At 49.4% G+C, this 18,953-nt stretch overlaps 1 protein-coding gene across 1 annotated transcript; it reads right to left on the reverse strand.

Moving 5' to 3' along the window:
* On the reverse strand, positions 1-18,337 carry PPARA (peroxisome proliferator activated receptor alpha; the record flags this gene model as incomplete). Its single annotated transcript, NM_001044526.1, is given in 7 exon segments — positions 1-248; positions 2,611-3,058; positions 7,494-7,696; positions 8,939-8,956; positions 8,959-9,076; positions 10,327-10,487; positions 18,130-18,337. Coding segments are annotated over 7 exon segments (1,404 nt in total).

Genomic DNA, 18,953 nt, shown 5'->3' on the forward strand with positions numbered 1-18,953 from the left:
TCAGTACATGTCCCTGTAAATTTCCTGCAGCAGCGGGTGCAGCGCGGCGTCCGCCTCCGTCTTCTTGATCACCTGCACCAGCTGCGCATGCTCCGTGACCAGCTGCCGCAGGTCCGCCAGCTTTTGCAGGAGTTTGGGGAAGAGAAAGACGTCGTCGGGGTGGTTGGTCTGCAAGTGAAGTTTGAGCACATGCACGATACCCTCCTGCATTCTCTCAATGTGTCCTACGTTTAGGAGGCCGGGCCGGTCTATCCTCAAAAGAAAGAAGAGAGGTCTGAGCTGGAGGAGCCCCAGGCTAAGGCCTCAGAGGTGTCGTGCAGGTGGCGGAACCCCACACTCGGCTCTGATGAGGCCCTGCTGGCAGCAGGCTTAGCCGTCTTGGCTACCGTCCCCGTGCCGAGAAGATAGAACGAGACTTCTCCAGAGTCTCCAGGCCCACCAGGGGCAGACAAGACAGAGGGCTGCTGTCTTAAAACGCCCCTTCGGGGTGGCCCCTTCCTTGGGGTTTTGTCTAATCATCAGCATCATCACCCCCCAGACACGAGGAGCAGCTCTACAGTCAACCACTTCTGCATAACGTGGGACATGAAATGCTTCTTCTCCGTGTCCCCCCTAGATACTCGGTTTCAACCACATTGAAAGAATGGGGTGTGTCCCACTTGAAACACCATCAGAGGGACCTTCTAAGATAAATCAGCTCAAACGATGGTGGGGCAAGAAATGAATGGGAAGATGGACACGGGCCGAGAGGATGCCGAGGGCTCCCCGGGGGTGGGGGGTGGGGGGGTCCTGAGGCCTGGTGCAGGGACGGTGACATGGACACCAGGTGACAAACCTGGGGAGGCTGGGACACAGGCACCAGACTTCCCAGCACAGCTCAGACCGTCCTGCATCCTTGTCCAGAAAAATCGCAGCCCGCCTTCCCTATTCAGGAGGCACCGCTCTCTAGAGCCCGCTCAGGACCAGGACTTTCGGGTGTTGCTGATGTGGGTTTTTCATTGTTTGCTGCTGCAGTTGCTATTGTAAAAGGATTACTCAGCTTTTAAACAGAGATTTTAAAAACGAGTAGGAGAACCCCTTCTCATAACTTGGACTCCATCGTACAGATTTCAGGTACACCTCACCAGACATTTTTCCGATGTAGGGCTGTAATTTCCTCTAGGCCTCTGTGGTCCCACTACTTATATAAACAGTTGTGCGTTGTTTTTTTACCCGCCACACTACATCTTGAGCACACAGAGGGCAGCGGCAGGTTACGTGCAGCTGCCTCGCCAGTCGATGCTTCAGGCCTGGTGGAGCCCGGCCGCCCTCACCCAGCGCCACCTACGGAGTCCTGCAGCCTGCAGCCTCCGTTCCTTGAGGGAGGGCTGATGGGGGACAGACATCAGGCAGTTTGAGAGGACGGTTGCCCCATGTGTCTGCCCCAAGGCTGGGTAAGGTCAGCTGAGTTTACAGGAGAGGGATGACGTTCTCAGATCCAGGACAGGGCTATTTACGGCAATGAGACACCGAGCCAAAAATGTGGGGACGGCAGGGCCAGCTCCCCTGCAAGGGGCCCCCATTTTCCTTCTCTGGGATCTACCTCCTTTGGCAAAGCACACTTTGCTGTCACTGCCAGTTAGTGCCTGATGTTTTTCCTTATGAAACAGCATAAATAGACCCGTTGAGACAGCGACTGTACAGATACCTGTATGGCACAGAACGCTGGCTGTAATACGGAGATGAGATTATAGTAACATCGTTACAACACAGCCGGCCCTTGGGATCTGCGGGGCCTTGGTTCAGGACCTCCTGCAGATGACCAAACCTCAGGTGCCTACCTGAGAGGGCACATAACCTGTGCACAGCCTCGTGCACACTTCAAAGGCTCCCTAGATTACCCGAGACACCTAATACCACGTAAATGCTACGTGAATCATTGTCGGTGTCGGCACGTTCAAGTGTTCCTTTTTGGAACTTTCCGGAAATTTTTTTCCTAACTGTTTTGGAGCCACAGTGGGTTGACTCTGCAGACACAGAACCCGCATATGTGGAGGGTCTACTGTATATGGTAATATTACACACCGTGCATTATTATTATATCTGATATGTAATAGCTATTAGGTATGGATAATGGATATAACTCCGTGATAGTTATTTATACTTAAATATGAATAAATTATATATAAATAATAGATAATGTAATCGATTACATTATCGATTGTTTATGGACTATATAAATATATTGAATCTATAACAGGATGGAATGTATATTATGTAATTACGTAGATGTGTGCTCATGTGATTACACAGGACTATTTATACTTGACAAATGTGTTTCTGTGTTGACACATATGTTAGATTATATATGAACACATCTGTTCCTATATGAACGACTAGGTAGATTATATATCGACACGTGCGTTGCTAAATTCACGAATGCTACACTGTGACATGACTTTGATGTCCCTCTCAGTAAGTTCCAGTCAGCGGTGACGTGGGGGCTCAGACGCCTGCCTACCTGCCAGGGCTGGTCCCGTGCCACTCTCACGGGGTTTCCCACTGTCGGCTTCTTCGAGAGAGAGGAGGCTGCAGGCGGCACTGCCCCAGCAGGTGAAGGCAGCAACTTACCTCCGCAGCAAATGATAGCAGCCACAAAGAGGGAAAGGTCACTGTCGTCCAGCTCCAGCGCATTGAACTTCATGGCGAAGTCAAACTTGGGCTCCATGATGTCGCAGAAGGGTTTCCTCAGGCTCTTGAGGAACTCGCGCGTGATGAAGCCATTGCCGTAAGCCACCAGCATCCCGTCCTTGTTCATCACAGAGGACAGCATGGCGAAGATGGCCTCGTAGACGCCGTACTTCAGCAGCGTGACCTGGTCGTTCAAGTCCAAGCTTGCGAACCCCGGGATGGACTTGGCGAACTCCGTGAGCTCCGTGACGGTCTCGACGGACGTGCACTGGCAGCAGTGGAAGATGCGGACCTCCGCCTCCTTGTTCTGGATGCCGTTGGCCACCAGCTTGGCCACGAGCGTCTTCTCGGCCATACACAGTGTCTCCATGTCGTGTATGACGAAAGGCTGAAACGAAAGACACGGGGATGAGCCGCGCGACTGGCGACAAGCTCTCCTCTTCGTCATCCAGACAAAAGGACACGGCAAAACAGTTCCGACATTGGCATGGGAGTCCCCGCGGTAGCGCAGGGGCTTCAGGACCCTGCGTGGTCTCTGTGAGAGGGCGGGTTCCATCCCTGGCCTGGCTCTGTGGGTGAGGGATCTGGCCCCACGCTGCAAGCTGCAGCATAGGTCGCAGATGCGGATGGGATCCAGCGTTGCCTGGCTGTGGTGGAGGCCCCAGCTGCAGCCTCGATTTGACCCTTGGCCTGGGAACTTCCATATGCCGCAGGTGGGCCCTAAAATAGAAAAAAAAAAAATGTCACATCCATGACACAGAGCCTTAAACCCCAGCGCAGGGCCCTCTCAGCAGGGGACATTGTGAAACAGGGGGCATGCCCAGGAAGCCCGAGCTGGGCTACTTTTATGTGAGACATTCTCATAAACAGACTTCAGTGGTAACAAGGGTTCCATTTCATCTTTGTAAAATTAGCACTTGGATTTTAGAAGGTAGGCCTCCTTAACAGGTAAAATTTGGAGTCACTGGAATTCAAAACAAGGGCTAACATTAAAAAACCATGTCTATTAGGAGCTCCTGCCTTGGCACAGTGGAAGCGAATCCGACTAGGAACCATGAGGTTGTGGGTTCGATTCCTGACCTGGCTCAGTGGGTTAAGGATCCAGTATTGCCATGAGCTGTGGTGTAGGTCACGGCGCGGCTCAGATCTGGCATTGTTGTGGCTGTGGTGCAGGCAGGGGGGCTACAGCTCCAGTTGGACCCCTAGCCTGGGAACCTCCATATGTCTCAGGTGTGGCCCCAAAAAGCAAAAAAAAAAAAAAAAAAAAAAAAAACCCCAAACAGTCTTTATTAAAGCCAAAGAGGAAGCTTATATTTAACTTTAAATGTCCCTTTTACTATTTTTTATTTTTTTTGGCTGCGCCCACAGCATGCAGAAGATCTGGGGTCAGGGCTTGAACCCGTGTCACAGGTGCAACCCAAGCCACACCAGTGACAATGCCAGATCCTTAACATGCTGAGCCACCAGGGAGCTCCTGGAACGTGCCTTTCATAGTCCAGCTTGTATATGAATGTATGTGACCTTACAGGCGGTCACTTCAAATCAATGGAGCACATGGTAATGATTTTATTTTACTTTATTTATTTATTTATTTTTTTGTCTTTTTGCTATTTCTTTGGGCCGCTCCCGCGGGATATGGAGGTTCCCAGGCTAGGGGTCGAATCGGAGCTGTAGCCACTGGCCTACGCCAGAGCCACAGCAACGCGGGATCCGAGCCGCGTCTGCAACCTACACCACAGCTCACGGCAACGCCGGATCGTTAACCCACTGAGCAGGGCAGGGACCGAACCCGCATCCTCATGGTTTCTAGTCGGATTCGTTAACCACTGCGCCACGACGGGAACTCCCATGATAATGATTTTAAACAGCGCAAGACAGAAAGCTGCCCGCTCTCTTCCCAAGTCACTCCCCACCAAGCCCTGAAAGCTCCCCTAACTGGCATATATGAACTTTGCTCATACTCGACATTGTTCTACGTGTTAGGGATGTTGCAACAATTCGTCTCCAAAATACATTTAAACAGTATTATCTGTGACAAATCAGGCAGCACCATCTTTGAGGAGAAATTTAATGGTGAACTATTGGTAGAACTGCTGTGGATGAAATGATTTAATATGCTTTTGGTGAGGTTTTACTACACATTTCTAGATAGAGTATAAAATGTAAGCATGAGTTGTGTTTGTTTGCTTGTCTTTTCAGGGTCACACCTGCGGCATATGGAGGTTCCCAGGCTAGGAGTCGAATGGGAGCTTTAGCTGCTGGCCTGCACCACAGCCACAGCAATGCCAGATCCAACGCGTCTGCCACCTACGCCATAGCTCATGCCCACCCTGGATCCTTAATCCACTGAGCAAGGCCAGGGATCGAAGCTACATCCTCGTGGATGCCACTTAGATTTGTTTCCACTGAGCCTCCATGGGAACTCCCCAAATAGCAAGCATGTTTTTCAATCTAAAGACAACTGAAGTTGTAGGTAAAATATTTCAACCTAACAGCAGGCAAGAGCCCAATACGCGGTGCTAGGGGGCTGCGCTCTAGGGTGGCACCCCGCCGGGCAGCTCTGCCTGCAGTGAGCACAGACGGAGAGGAGAGACTGGCCCCGAGCTGGGTGCCTCCGAGCTGGGCGCTCCTGAGCAGGCAATCCACCCTGAATTCCTGAGCTGGGTGGGGAGGCAGGAGGAGGGCCATGCCTGGACACGTAGAGGGCAGGGGTGGGAAGCGAAGTAACTTGGAGTAAACGTGCATGAAGACGATGCAGTGGCCGACCCCCGGAAGCTTCCTTTCAAGTGGTACCCACGGCGCTCTGGTTTGGAAGTGGGGGCAGAAGCAGGCAATCGACTCTTAGCTGTACCCTGAATTCCACTGTGCCCATCCGGGGAAGCCCATTCCTGGACACCTGGTCTATACCTGCACTTCCTTAAGACCCACGTGCAGGTCCCTCTCCCAGAGTAACAGAGTCCTCAACCGTCCAAATCGCACCTCCGGCCTGACCAGCTCCTAAGAGCGTGCGGCTCTCGGCGGGAAACGAGAAGGATGCCCATGGGAATCAGGTTAATATCAAACAAGAGTCTTTGGTTAAGAGTAAAGATGGCTTCCGTGTTTGCTTTCCATTCTGAAACCCAAGGGGGAAGCAGAAGTTCTCAGAAAGATCCAAAACATTCAAAGAGATTTAAAAAAAAAAAAAAAAAAGTGGGGGTTGCTCTGATTTGGGGCTATCCTAATCATTCCCAGGACGGACATTCAAAGGGAAAAGATGATTTTGCTTGTTACACCCTTGGGATCCAGAAAGGGTCTAGGTATGCAAGCCTCTGGGGCCACCTGGTGTGGGTGCGGCTTTACCCACTTACCAGAGTCTGCTGGAACCCTTCTGAAGTGTCTCCGGGATTTAATTGGAGAATCCACTGAAGAATGAAAAGGCTCGGTTAAAAAAAAAAAAGAGGTTTGGTTTGTTCATGAAACAAAGCCGCTTGTGAAAGACTTTCTTTTCCTGTGACTAAAAATTCCAGCCTGTAATTCCCAAGAAGGACCGCTTCAAGCTAGTCATTAGGACAAATTAAACCTGTTTCGCCACGCTCATAGGACAAAGGCAAAAGGTCTTTATTGGCCAACCCTGGGCCATCCGCTCTTTGAAGGCAGCTCGGAGATGAGTTTGGTAACGGAGACAAAGGCTTCGCTGACCATGGGGTGGGGACAGGGTGGGCTGGCTGGGCAGACGGCGCGTGGGGTCCCTCTTCGTTGCTACCGTCCGTCCACAAAGACAATACAAGTAAAAACCTCCTGCAACAAAGGGCCCTTTCTAAGCCCTGAGATGTCGCATCCTCCTCATCGGAGAAAAGGAAGGTATCGGGTAAGAAGCGGGGGACTCGGGACGACAGGTTAGTTTTAGGAGAAAGGGCGCAAGAACTCACTTTGAGTGGGAAGCAGTGTCTTTTGCTGGCATCCAGAAGCCCTGCCTAGAATCTTAAGAAACAACCCTGGTAAACTATTAACCCGGTTTTTTGGGGTGCATCAAGTGACACAGTCACATCATAATGACTTGGTTGCTGGGAGCTTCGAGGTGGATCAAATGGGACGGGAGTTGCTGGTACGCTACGTTTTATTTATTTGTTTGTTTGTCTGTTTATTTATTTTTTGTCTTTTTGCCTTTTCTAGGGCCACTCCCTCAGCATATGGAGGTTTTCAGGCTGGGGGTCTAATCAGAGCTGTAGCCACCGGCCTACGCCAGAGCCACAGCAACATGGGATCCGAGCCACGTCTGCAACCTACAGCACAGCTCACGGCAACGCCAGATCATTAACCCACTAAGAAAGGCCAAGGATCAAACCCGCAACCTCATGGTTCCTAATCGGATTTGTTAACCACTGCACCACAACGGAAACTCCTGTTTGTTTATTTGTTGTCGTTTTGTCTTTTTAGGGCCACTCCCATGGCACATGGAGGTTCCCAGGCTAGGGGTCTAATCCGAGCTGTTGCCATCCGCCTACGCCAGAGCCATAGCAAAACCAGATCCGAGCCACGTCTTCGACCTACACCACAGCTCACGGCAACACCAGATCCTTAACCCACGGAGCGAGGCCAGGGATGGAACCCACAACCTCCTGGTTCCTAGTCAGATTCGTTTCCGCTACGCCATGACGGGCACTCCCTAGGCTATGTTTTATCATCTCTGAACAAAATGCTGCCATTCCATTGTCTCTCACTGGCCTCGGGGATAAATGCTATTTTCTCAGTGTTTAGGACGCGTTTCCTCCTCCCTCCTCTGCGACCCAGGGGCCGCGGTGCCAGCGCTTCAGACTCTACTCAGCAGCGGCCCAGCCACCTACCGGGTTATTGCTGGCCTTTCCCGCGAGGATGACCCGGGCCTTGACCTTGTTCATGTTGAAGTTCTTCAAGTAGGCCTCGTAAATCCTCTTGGCGAGAGACTTGAGATCTGCGGTCTCGGCATCTTCTAGGTCATGTTCACATGTGAGGATTTCTGCTTTCAGTTTGGCTTTTTCAGACCTTGGCATGCGCCCAAATCGAATTGCTGGGGGGTTGGAGGGGAGAGACGGGGGCGGGGGGGACAGAAAACACACAGAAATGAACAGCACAGCCCGAACGACGGCCACCAGCTGGACGAGAAGTCAAGCTGCGAGGGAACATTCACGGGTCAGTGAAAACCCACTTCTCAACTCGGAAGAGACGGAAATAAAAAACCAAGTCCCCGAATTTTTTTTTTTTTTTTTTTTTTTTTTTTTTTTTGCTGCTCTGCAGCATCGGCAGTACCCAGGCCAGGGCCAGGGATCAGATTCAAGCTGCAGGTGCGGCAACAGCAGAATTTAACCCACTGTGCCAGGCCAGGGATCGAACCTGTGTCCTGATGCTGCAGAGACCCACCGCCGATCCCCTTGCACTGGCGTGGGAACGCCTCCGGGGCTTTTTTAAAAGGTTAAAATAAAAAAAGAAATACGCATTTATCAGAAGGACGGGCTTCAGGCCACTTAACATCATTAGGTACCACATAGTCAAGCCTTTCGGGGTTTTTGGGTTTTTTCCTTTGTTTTTTTGTCTTTCTGCCTTTTCTTGTGCTGCTCCCTCGGCATATGGAGGTTCCCAGGCTAGGGGTCGAATCGGAGCTGTAGCCGCTGGCCTACACCCCAGCCACAGCAACGCTAGATCCCAGCCATGTCTGCAACCTACACCACAGCTCATGGCAATGCCAGATCCTTAACCCACTGAGCAAAGCCAGGGATCAAACCTGCAACCTCATGGTTCCTAGTCGGAGTCGTTAACCACGGAGCCAAGACAGGAACTCCGAGCCTTTCGGTTAAGGAGACGAATCGTGTGAGCCTAAGAAGTTTACATAACACTTGTTTCTTTTTCCAGAAGGTAAACATGCAGCTCTCAGGAATGCATTATTTTACATTTATTTTCCCATAGTAATTGGCATGTTTTAAAATGAGAGTATGACTTAAGTATAGACTTAAGTTCATGATTTAATAAACATGATTGAAATGGCACAGGCTTCATACGCAGGATACGAACACTAAGGTGGCCCTGTGATTTCCAGTTGGTTTCAAACATCTCACGCCAAAGTTTTGCCACGTGCTGTTTCTCAGTAATTCCGAGGATCTGCTGGACTGTCGTGATTTTTTGAGACTTATTTTCTCAGGCGAGCATCTCACAAAAGGATCTCGGTATTGTTGCAGCATATACATTCAAAAGACAGTCCATTCGGACCCGACCCGGGAGGTAAACGAGGTGTTTGGCCAGAGACAACCTTACCTACCATTATGGGACATCCCGGCGAGAGGCACTTGTGGAAACGACAATACTGGCATTTATTCCGATTCTTTTTCTGAATCTTACAGCTCCGATCACATTTGTCATAGACCAGCTTTAGCCGAATGGTTCTCCGAAAGAAGCCCTGCCGATTAACATACAGTTTAGTAAAGAGTAGGGACTGGAGCTCCCGTCATGGCGCAGTGGTTAACGAATCCGACTAGGAACCATGAGGTTGCGGGTTCAGTCCCTGCCCTTGCTCAGTGGGTTAACGATCCCGCGTTGCCGTGAGCTGTGGTGTAGGTTGCAGATGTGGCTCGGATCCTGAGTTGCTGTGGCTCTGGTGTAGGCCAGTGGCTACAGCTCCGATTGGACCCCTAGCCTGGGAACCTCCATATGCCGCGGGAGTGGCCCAAAAGAAATAGCAAAAAGACCAAAAAAAAAAAAAAAGAGTAGGGACCACTGATGAATCAGTGTCATCCCTTTAGTCATGCTGCCTGTTTATTTATCATCTCTCTCTCTCTCTCCTTTTTTTTTTTTTTTTACGGCCGCACCTGCAGCATATGGAAGTTCCCAGGCCAGGGCTCCAACTGGAGCTGCCGCTACCGGCCGACACCACAGCCACAGCCATGCAGGATCTGAGCCACACCTGCGACTTACAAGAAGTTTGTGACAGTGCCGGATCCTTGACCCACTGAGTGGGGCCAGAGGTTGAACCCACATCCTCATGGATTCTAGTCAGGTTCATTACCGCTGAGCCACAACAGGAACTCCCTTTGTTTCTTTTTTAGAAAAAAATTTTTATGGAGTATAGTTGACTTACAATGTGCTCGCTTCAGCTGCACAGCAAAGTGATTTCAGTGATACGTCTGCAGACCTCCGTTCCTTTTCAGATTCCTCCCCCAAATAGGTTATTACAGAAGACTGAGTAGAGTCCCCTGTGCTGACAGTAGGTCCTTGCTGATTATCCGCTTGGGTCACTTTCTGATCTACAACCTCAGGTCTTCTTCTTCTTCTTTTTTTTTTTTTTTTTTTTTTTTTGTCTTTTTGCTTTTTAGCCCGCACCCTTGGCATATGGAGGATCCCAGCCTAGGGGTCGAATTGGAGCTGAGGTTGCCGGCCTACACCCCAGCCACAGCAACACAGGATCCGAGCCGCGTCTGTGACCTACACCACAGCTCACAGCAACGCCGGATCCTTAACCCATGGGGCGAGGCCAGGGATGGAACCCGCATCCTCATGGATGCTAGTCGGGTTTGTTAACCGCTGAGCCACGACGGGAACTCCCAGCGGATCTTATTCTTAGGAATGATGGCGGGCATTTGTGTGCAGAACCAAAGGGACCACCCATAGTCCCTGAAAGGCCACCCTTCTCCCCGTCCAGGCTCCACGCACCTTGCAACCTTCACAGGCATGAACTCCGTAGTGGTAGCCCGAGGCTTTGTCCCCACAGATTCTACATTCGATGTTCAGTGCCACGCTGGGCGACTCGTCAGCACCAGCAGGAGCCACAGGGTAGGTGACGGACGAGGGGCTGGAGGCTGGAGACAGGGTGTCTGAGGGCAGAAGGGGAAGAGTCGTGAATATCCACGGCCTCACCATCCGGGGTCTAAACCAGGTTTCTTTTTTAAAAACTTTATTTATTTATTATTTTAATTATATTGGAGTATGGTTGCCTGAGAAAGTTGTGTTAGAGTTCCCGGCATGGCTCGGTGATAACAAATCTTCCTAGAATCCAAGAGGATGCAAGTACGATCTTTGGCCTGTGTGGCTGTGGCTGTGGTGTAGGCCGGTGGCTACAGCTCTGATTTGACCCCTAACCTGGGAACCTCCATGTGCCATGAGTACAGCCCTAAAAAGACCAAAAAAAAAAGGTGTGTAGGTTTCAGGCATACAGCAGATTAAATCAGTTGCACATTTCCATATAGCTGTTCTTTTTCAGATTCTTCCCCATATAGGTTAGGACAAAGCATTGAGTAGGTTACTCTGGGCTATACAGCAGGTCCCCGTTCCTTGTGTGTTTTATACACATAGTGTGGAGCTGTCAAACCCGACCCCTAATTTATCCCTCTGGCCCCCATTTCCCCTTTGGTAACCATATGTTTGGTTTCAAAATCTTTGAGTCTGTTTCTCTTTCGTAAGTTCTTTCAAGGCGTTTTTGTTAGAGTCTATGTATTAGTGATCTCCTATGGTCTTTGTCTTTCTCTGTCTGGCTTACTTCACTTAGTATAAAAATTTCGAGGTCCATCCATGTTGCTGCAAATGGCATTGTTTCATTCTTTTTAATGGCTGAGTAATATTCCACTGTGTATCCGTACCGCTTCTTTATGAACCAGGTTTCTGAGGATGTGATATTTCCACCAGGATGAGGGCATTTAGAGGCGTGGCATCAGCCCAGTGGAGCCAGAGGCCCCGCATCCTGAGTCAGGGCCTGACCTGTCCCCCTCCTGTGCTCCCAGAGTGACCAGCACAGGCATCCTCAGAGCCCCTGCACCCAAGAGGCTCCCCAACTGAGAAAGAACTTGACTGTTTAGTCCAAAAAAGCAAAAGTGACTAAATCATGGCCCTGCAGAAAGGGCCACTTAACAAGCAGCCAATGTACATGAATTGTTATTCTTAGTTGCCAAAAATTGACATGTATTACATAGAATTCATGGCTTTCATTACTTCCTCCCTTCCGGCCCTTTTGTTAATTGTTAACTCAGTAAAATGCAAGAGAATACAGAAAAAAAAAAAATCCATGTGGGCAACACAAAAGCACAACCCAGGAAAGAAAAAAATAATAATAAGCTGGATTTTCTTAAAATTAAAAACTTCTGGAAGTTCCTTGATGGCTCAGCAGGTAAAGAATCTGGGCTTGTCACTGCTGTGGTGCAGGATCGATCCCCGCCCCGGGAACTTTGGCATGCCATGGACACGGCTGAAAACAGACAAACAAAACCCCCCAAAAACTTCTGCTCTGCTGTTAAGAAAATGAAAAGACAAGCCACAGCCTGGGGGAAGCTTTTTGCAAAAGACACATCTGACAATAGACTTGTATCCAAAAATACACAAAGAAGTCCTGCAACTCAACAGTAAGAAAACAAGAAACTCAATTAAAAAGTGGGCAAAAGATCTGACTAGATACCTAGCTGAGGAAGCGGTACAGATGGCAAGCAAGCACTTGAAAAGATGCTCCCCATTGCTGGTCATCAGAAAACTGTGAATCAAAACAACAAGACATCACCACGCATCTCTCAGAACGGCTAAGAGCCACAAAACCGACACCACCAAGTGCGGGCAATGAAGGGGAGTGACAGAAACTCTCACTCCTGGCTGGAGGGAATACAGAATGGTGCAGCCACTTTGGAAGACAGTTTGCAGTTTCTTATGACGCAAAAGAACCTTAAAGGAACTACAACTTTAGATATTTACCCAAGTGAGCTGAAAATGTGTGTCCACACAAAAACCTACCCGTGGATGCTTTTAGCAGCTTTATTCTTTTTTTTTCAGAGCCGTACCCATGGCATATGGAGGTCCCCAGGCGAGAGGTCGAATCAGAGCTGCAGCTGTGACCTATACCACAGCTCATGGCAACGCCAGGTCCTTAACACACTGAGCGAGGGATTGAGCCCACGTCCTCATGGATACTAGTCAGGCTTGTTAACCACTGAGCCATGATGGGAACTCCAGCAGCTTAATTCTTAATTGCCAAAAATCAGAAGCAACCAAAATGCTTCAGGAGGGGAGAGACCACTCCCAAAGGCTCTATACTATATGATTGCTAATATCTGACATTTTGGGAAAATCCGAACAGCAGTGGTATGGAGCGGGGATGAGGGAGGCAGCAGCGAATAGGCGAATTACAGCGGTTTTTAGGGAGGTGGTGAAACCGTGCATACAGACGTGTATGGATGAATACGTGACACGATGCATTTGTCAAAATCCACAGAATTTTACAGTACAGAGGGAGCCTTCGTGTGTGCAAATGAACAACAGTAACGGGGGGGGGGGGGACAACGTGCAAAATGTGGCAAGACAGTCTGACTATGTCACAAATGGACGTCCACCTAGGTGACCTTGGGGATGAGGTCCGTGTGTACAGACATGGGGTCTGTGGGGCCAGAGACTAGAGGACGCTGCACCTGGACACTATCCTTAGCGGATAAGGTTGTTTCCCCCAAGGCTCTGGGTCAGCAGGTCTGATGCCACCACGTGGGAGAAGCACCACTAACTCTCCATTAGTGGTGGTGAATGGATGAACGGGTGGATGGAGGTGCCGGGGGCCGGGTCTCTCAGTGTTGGGTGTGAGCTCACAGGGAAGCAAGAGGAGGAAAGCAAGAATGGTCTGGGAGGTGGCAGGTTAACTGCAGACATCTGTTAAAGCCATGTCTACCCGAACACAGAGACAGGTGACAGGTGGCTGCAGAGAGAAATATTCGTGTATACCCATGTGTATATACGTGGCTAGTAACTGCACATGGCTGTGTCCACTCCAGCAGCCGAGAGAGCCAAAAAGGAAAGCCACTCCCATAGCAACCTGAAATGCTGGGCAGGAACAGTGCCCAGGACTCAGATGTAATCCTGTGACCAACACTCATGGCAGAAAATCTCAGCATCCTCAAGGCGCTGAGTTAAATACAAAAAAAGCTTTTGTGTAGTTGACAGAATTACCTCTAGAATCAACACTGCTCTGGTCCCACACAACAGAGGTTAACCACAGGACCCAAAAGGACCAGCATTTTCCAAGCAACTTGACGGCACCCCAGAACAAAATGCAGAATATCTGCGTAAAGACGAAAATAGCCATCATCCCGAAGGTTCGCCAGGTGTGGCATCCACTAGCAAATTATAAAACATTCGAAGAAGTGGAAAAACGTGACCCGCAGCAAAGAGGAGAATCACAGAACTGAAACCGACCCAGAAATGACACGTGATAGAATTCCCAGTCCAGACATTTAAAAAGTTATAACTGTATTCAAAATGTTTAAGAAGTTAGAGGAGAGACTGGACATGTCAGGAAGACCCTGGGGGTGAAAAAGAACCCAATCGAGTGTCTAGTGATGAAAAGTACAAAATCAAAAATACGCTGGGTGGGGACTTCCTGCCATGGCACAGCGGCAACGAATCCGACTAGGAACCATGAGGTTGCGGGTTTGATCCCTGGCCTCGCTCAGTAGGTTAAAGATCTGGTGTTGCCGTAAGCTGGGGTGTAGGTTGCAGACATGGCTCAGATCCTGCGTTGCCATGGCTGTGGTGTAGACCAGCGGCTGTAGCTCCGATTCGACCCCTAGCCTGGGAACCTCCGTATGCCATGGGCGTGGCCCTAAAAAAAAAGAAATAAGCAAATATATTGGGCAGGATGAGAACCAGATTAGATATCTTGCAGAGAGAAGAAGAGTAAACGTGACATCCAAGCTAAAGAAACCATGCAAAATGAAACACAGAGAGAAATAGGAATGAATTTTTATTTATAAGCAGCAATAAAGAATCAAATAAAATTTTTCAAAACACCATTCACAAAAGCATCCAAAACATGCAACTCACAGCAGTACATCTGCCAGAAAGTGTGAAAGACCTGAACACTAAAAATGACAAAATTTCAGCTGAGAGACGTCAAAAAGACCTGGACTAAATGGAGGAAAGGTCACAGCTCGGAAGACTCAATTTGGTTATGAGACGCACCTACATCTTCCCACATGCACCCTCAGAGGGGAGGCAACCCCCCGAATCTCAGTAGGCTTTTCTTCTTGGTAGACACTGGAAAACTCCTATGGGAATGAAAGGGACCCAGAATATCCAAAGCATCTTTGGCAAAGAAGAATGAAGTCGGAGAACTTCTGCTGCCTGACGTTAGGCCTTATTTGAAAGCTGCAGCCACCAGGAACCGTGGTAAACAGATCAACGGAACTGAATAGAGTCCAGATATTGGCTCCTACATGTGTGGTTAATCGATTTTTGACAAAGGTAGAGAGGCAATTTAGTGGAGAATGCAGATTTTTTTTCTTTTCACGGCTGCACCTGTGGCGTACGTTAAGTTCTCGGGTGAGGGGTCGAATCGGAGCCACAGCTGCTGGCCTACACCCACAGCCACAGCAACGCCAGATCCGAGCCACATCTAAGACCTACACTGCAGCTTGCGACAACACTGGATCCTTAACCCCACGAGTGAGGCCAGGGATCGAACCCACATCTTCACAGAGACAACATTGGGTCCTTAACCTGCTGAGCCGCAAGGGAAATTCCAGAGACAGCCGGCTTTTTCACAAACTGTGCTTGAACAATTATGGACGCATAAGGGAGAGAGAAAAGAAATGAGTTTGGATTCACAGCACAAAAACTGACGCACTGGATCGTAGGCACAAATGCAGAACCTAAAAATATAAAACTTTGGAGTTCCTGTCGTGGTTCAGCAGAAATGAATCTGACTAGTATGCATGAGGACGCAGGTTCGACCCTGGCCTTGCTCAGTGGGTTAAGAATGCAGCGTTGCCGTGAGCTGTGGTGTAGGTCGCTCGGAACCTGAGTTGCTGTGGCTGTGGCGGAGGCCAGGGGCTAGAGCTCTGATTCTACCTCTAGCCTGGGAATCTCCATATGCTGTGGGTGTGGCCCTAAAAAGACAAAATAAATAAATATATATATATATATATATCAAACTTCCAAAAGAAGGGACTTAGGGTTAGGCAAAAATTTCTTAGATATGTCATGTCATGAAAAGTATGATCCATGAAAGAAAAAACATGACAAACTAGACATTGTCAGAATTAAGGAATTTTGCTTTTTGAAGGCTGTGCTTAAGAGAAAGAAAAGACAAGCCACAGACTGGGAGAGACTATTGACAAATCGCATATCTGATCATGTATTTGTGTCCAGAATATGTAAATAGCTCTCAACTGTCAATATTAAAAAAACAAAAACAAAGCCAAAAAAAAATAAATCACATATCTGATCATGTATCTGTATCCAGAATATATAAATAGCTCTCACTGTCAATATTTAAAAAAAAAAAAAAAAACCAAACAATTCAATTTAAAAATAGGCAAAATATTTGCATAGAACTTCACCAAAGAAGAAAACTGGCAAGTGAGCACAGGCAAAGATGCTCCAGGTCATTAGGCACCAGGGAAACGATGATGCAACCCGGGATAATGAGACGCCATCGCGCACCTGTCAGAACGGCTGCCACCCTGAAGCGGGGTGGTGCCTGGCGTAGGTCAGGCTGCGGAAGACCCGGAACTCTCACGGTGGCCGTGGGAACAGGAAGCAGTAGAGCACTCTGGGACAGATTTGGGCAGTTGCTTGAAAAAGTCACACAGGGAGTTCCCACTGTGGCTCAGCAGGTTACGAATCCGACTCGTATCCGTGAGGATGCGGGTTTGATCCCTGGCCTCTCTCAGTGAGGTAAGGGTCTGGCGTTGCTGTGTAGACGAGGCTCCGATGTAGCGTGGCTGTGGCCATAGCTGCAGCACAGGCCTCAGCTGCAGCTCCAATTCGACTCCTAGCCTGACAGCTTCCGTACACTGCAGGTGCGGCCCCAAGAGGGACAAAAAAGTCCCCGGAACATCTAGCATACATGCCGCAGCCAGTCCACTTGGATTTACCCCAGAGCAGTGAACACAGCTGTCTAAACAAGACGTCTGCCTGAATGTTCACAGCCGCTTTATCTGTAACAGCCAAACCCCGCAAACAATCGAATCATCGCCGAGAAACAAACCGGGGCATATCCATGCAGTAGACTGTTAAAGTGAACTATGGCAGGAGTTCCCGGCGTGGTGCTGCGGAAAGGAATCCCACTAGGAACCAGGAGGTTTCGGGTTCGATCCCTGGCCTCGCTCAGTGGGTTCAGGATCCAGCGTTGCTGTGAGCTGTGGTGTAGGTCGCAGACGCGGCTCGGATCCGGTGTTGCTGTGGCTGTGGCGTAGGCCGGCAGCTGCAGCTCCGATTGGACCCCTAGCCTGGGAACCTCCATATGCCGTGGGTGCCGCACTGAAAAAGCAAAAAAAAAAGAACTATGGGTACAATGCATATGAACCTCAGAATCACTTTGCTGAGGGAAAGGAGCCAGACTAGGAAGAGTCCATTCTCTATGGTTCTATTTATGTGAAATTCTAGTAAATACAAACTGATCTCTAATGACAGAAGCAAACCCAGGGAAGAGACACGACCCCAGGGCACAGGCAGATGCTGGGGTGCAGGGGCTGGTGTTCTGATTGTGCCAATGGCCTCACAAGCGTGCGTGTGTGCGTGTACATCCAACGTACACTTTGCATATGTGGAGGTTTTGTATGTCAATAAAGCTGCTGAGAAAAACTGGGAGGAGTGGCAAAGACAGATGACAGAGCAAAGCCGCCCGGGCCATCTGGTCTCCCAGGCATAACGTTCCAAGTGAATACATTTTATTTTATTTTATTTATGTATTTTATTTATTTTTAGGTTTTGTTTTTCTTACTTTTTTTTTTTTTGTCTTTTTAGGGCCATACCCATAGCATATGGAGGTTCCCAGGCTAGGGGTTCCATCGGAGCTGTAGCTGCCGGCCTACACCACAGCCACAGCAACGCAGGATCCAAGCCACATCTGTGACCTACACTACAGGCTCATGGCAACGCCGGATGCTTAACCCACTGAGCAAGGCCAGGGATCGAACCTGCGTCCTCGCGCATACTCGTTGGGTTCGTGACTGCTGAGCCACAACAGGAACTCCCAAAATGAATGCATTTTCTAGGTGACCCTCCCTAAGAGCAATGGATGTAACTTAGAAACAGCACCCAAGGGAGCCATCAGATACAAAGATGAAAAATCCAAATAAGATATAATTCTCCCTCTCTCAGTTAACTGGAAACAATAACACTGAATAATCTGGAAAGGAAACAAAGTTAGATGGGGGGGGGGGATTTCCCGTCGTGGCTCAGTGGTTAGCAACCCGACTAGCATCCATGAGGATGCAGGTTCGATCCGTGGCCTTGCTCAGTGGGTTAAGGATCCAGCGTTGCCATGAGCTGTGGTGTAGGTTGCGGATGTGGCTTGGATCCCCCATTGCTGCGGCTGTGGTGTAGGCTGGCAGCTGCAGCTCCGATTCAACCCCTAGCCCGGGAACTTTCCTATGCTGCAGATGTAGCCATAAAAAGCAACAAACAGACAAACAAACAAAACACACACACACAAAAAGAGAGAGAGAAAACATTTCTAAAGAGTGCTTTCTAGGAAATAGCTGGACTTACCTGTAATAACGGATCCATCTGATCCCGGACCGCTTCCTAAGTACTGGTAGTCTGTAAAACTAAAGCTTCCAGAACTGTCCTCACCAATGGACTGAGAAATCTCTTGAATGGTTCCCATTTCTTGCAGGAATTCTTCAGATAACGGGCTTTCCAGGTCGTCGGCCTCCAGCGGGGACAGGGGACAGATGGGGCTCTCCATGTCCACCATCCTGACCCGGCAGTCTGCTCTCAGCCCCGGGCTCCAAGCTCCTGGGAGGGAGAAGCAGTCGGTAAAATGAGAGAAAAGCACATTGGTTTTTCCTCCCACGAAAGCATCACTTGTCAGTGCAGACAAAGCTGAACTCATCGTCTGCAAAGTCATGCCGCTGGTGTTCCCTGGCGGTGCAGCAGGTTAAGGATCTGGCGCTGCTGCTGCTGCTGCTGCGGCTCAGGTTCAATTCCTAGCCCAGGAACTTTTACAGGCTTCGGGCATGGCCAGGGGGAAAAAAAAAGTGTGACATCATTGGCCATCCTTCTTCAGCTTGGCTCTTGATAAGCTCATTGTGGAAACAGGCATCTTTCAGCAAGAACCCGTCTCAGGAGCCAGAGGTCAGGCTGGGAATCATTCACCAGTAAGCAAGCTCGTGCACACTGAGCATCGGACGCAGAGAAGCGGGAGGGGACACACACCAAGCCCGGCTGTCCCCGAATGCCCTTGGGGTGAGCACACGTCTAGAACATCTGGTGGGGACTATGCAGGAGGAACACGGGACAGACCCTGTTCCACAGGGTTGGCTGGGAGGGTCTCACAGAAAAGGGAAACAGATGCCTGCAAGGGTGAGCTG

The sequence above is a fragment of the Sus scrofa genome, chromosome 5 (assembly GCF_000003025.6).
Source record: "Sus scrofa isolate TJ Tabasco breed Duroc chromosome 5, Sscrofa11.1, whole genome shotgun sequence".
NCBI classification, from domain to species: domain Eukaryota; kingdom Metazoa; phylum Chordata; class Mammalia; order Artiodactyla; family Suidae; genus Sus; species Sus scrofa.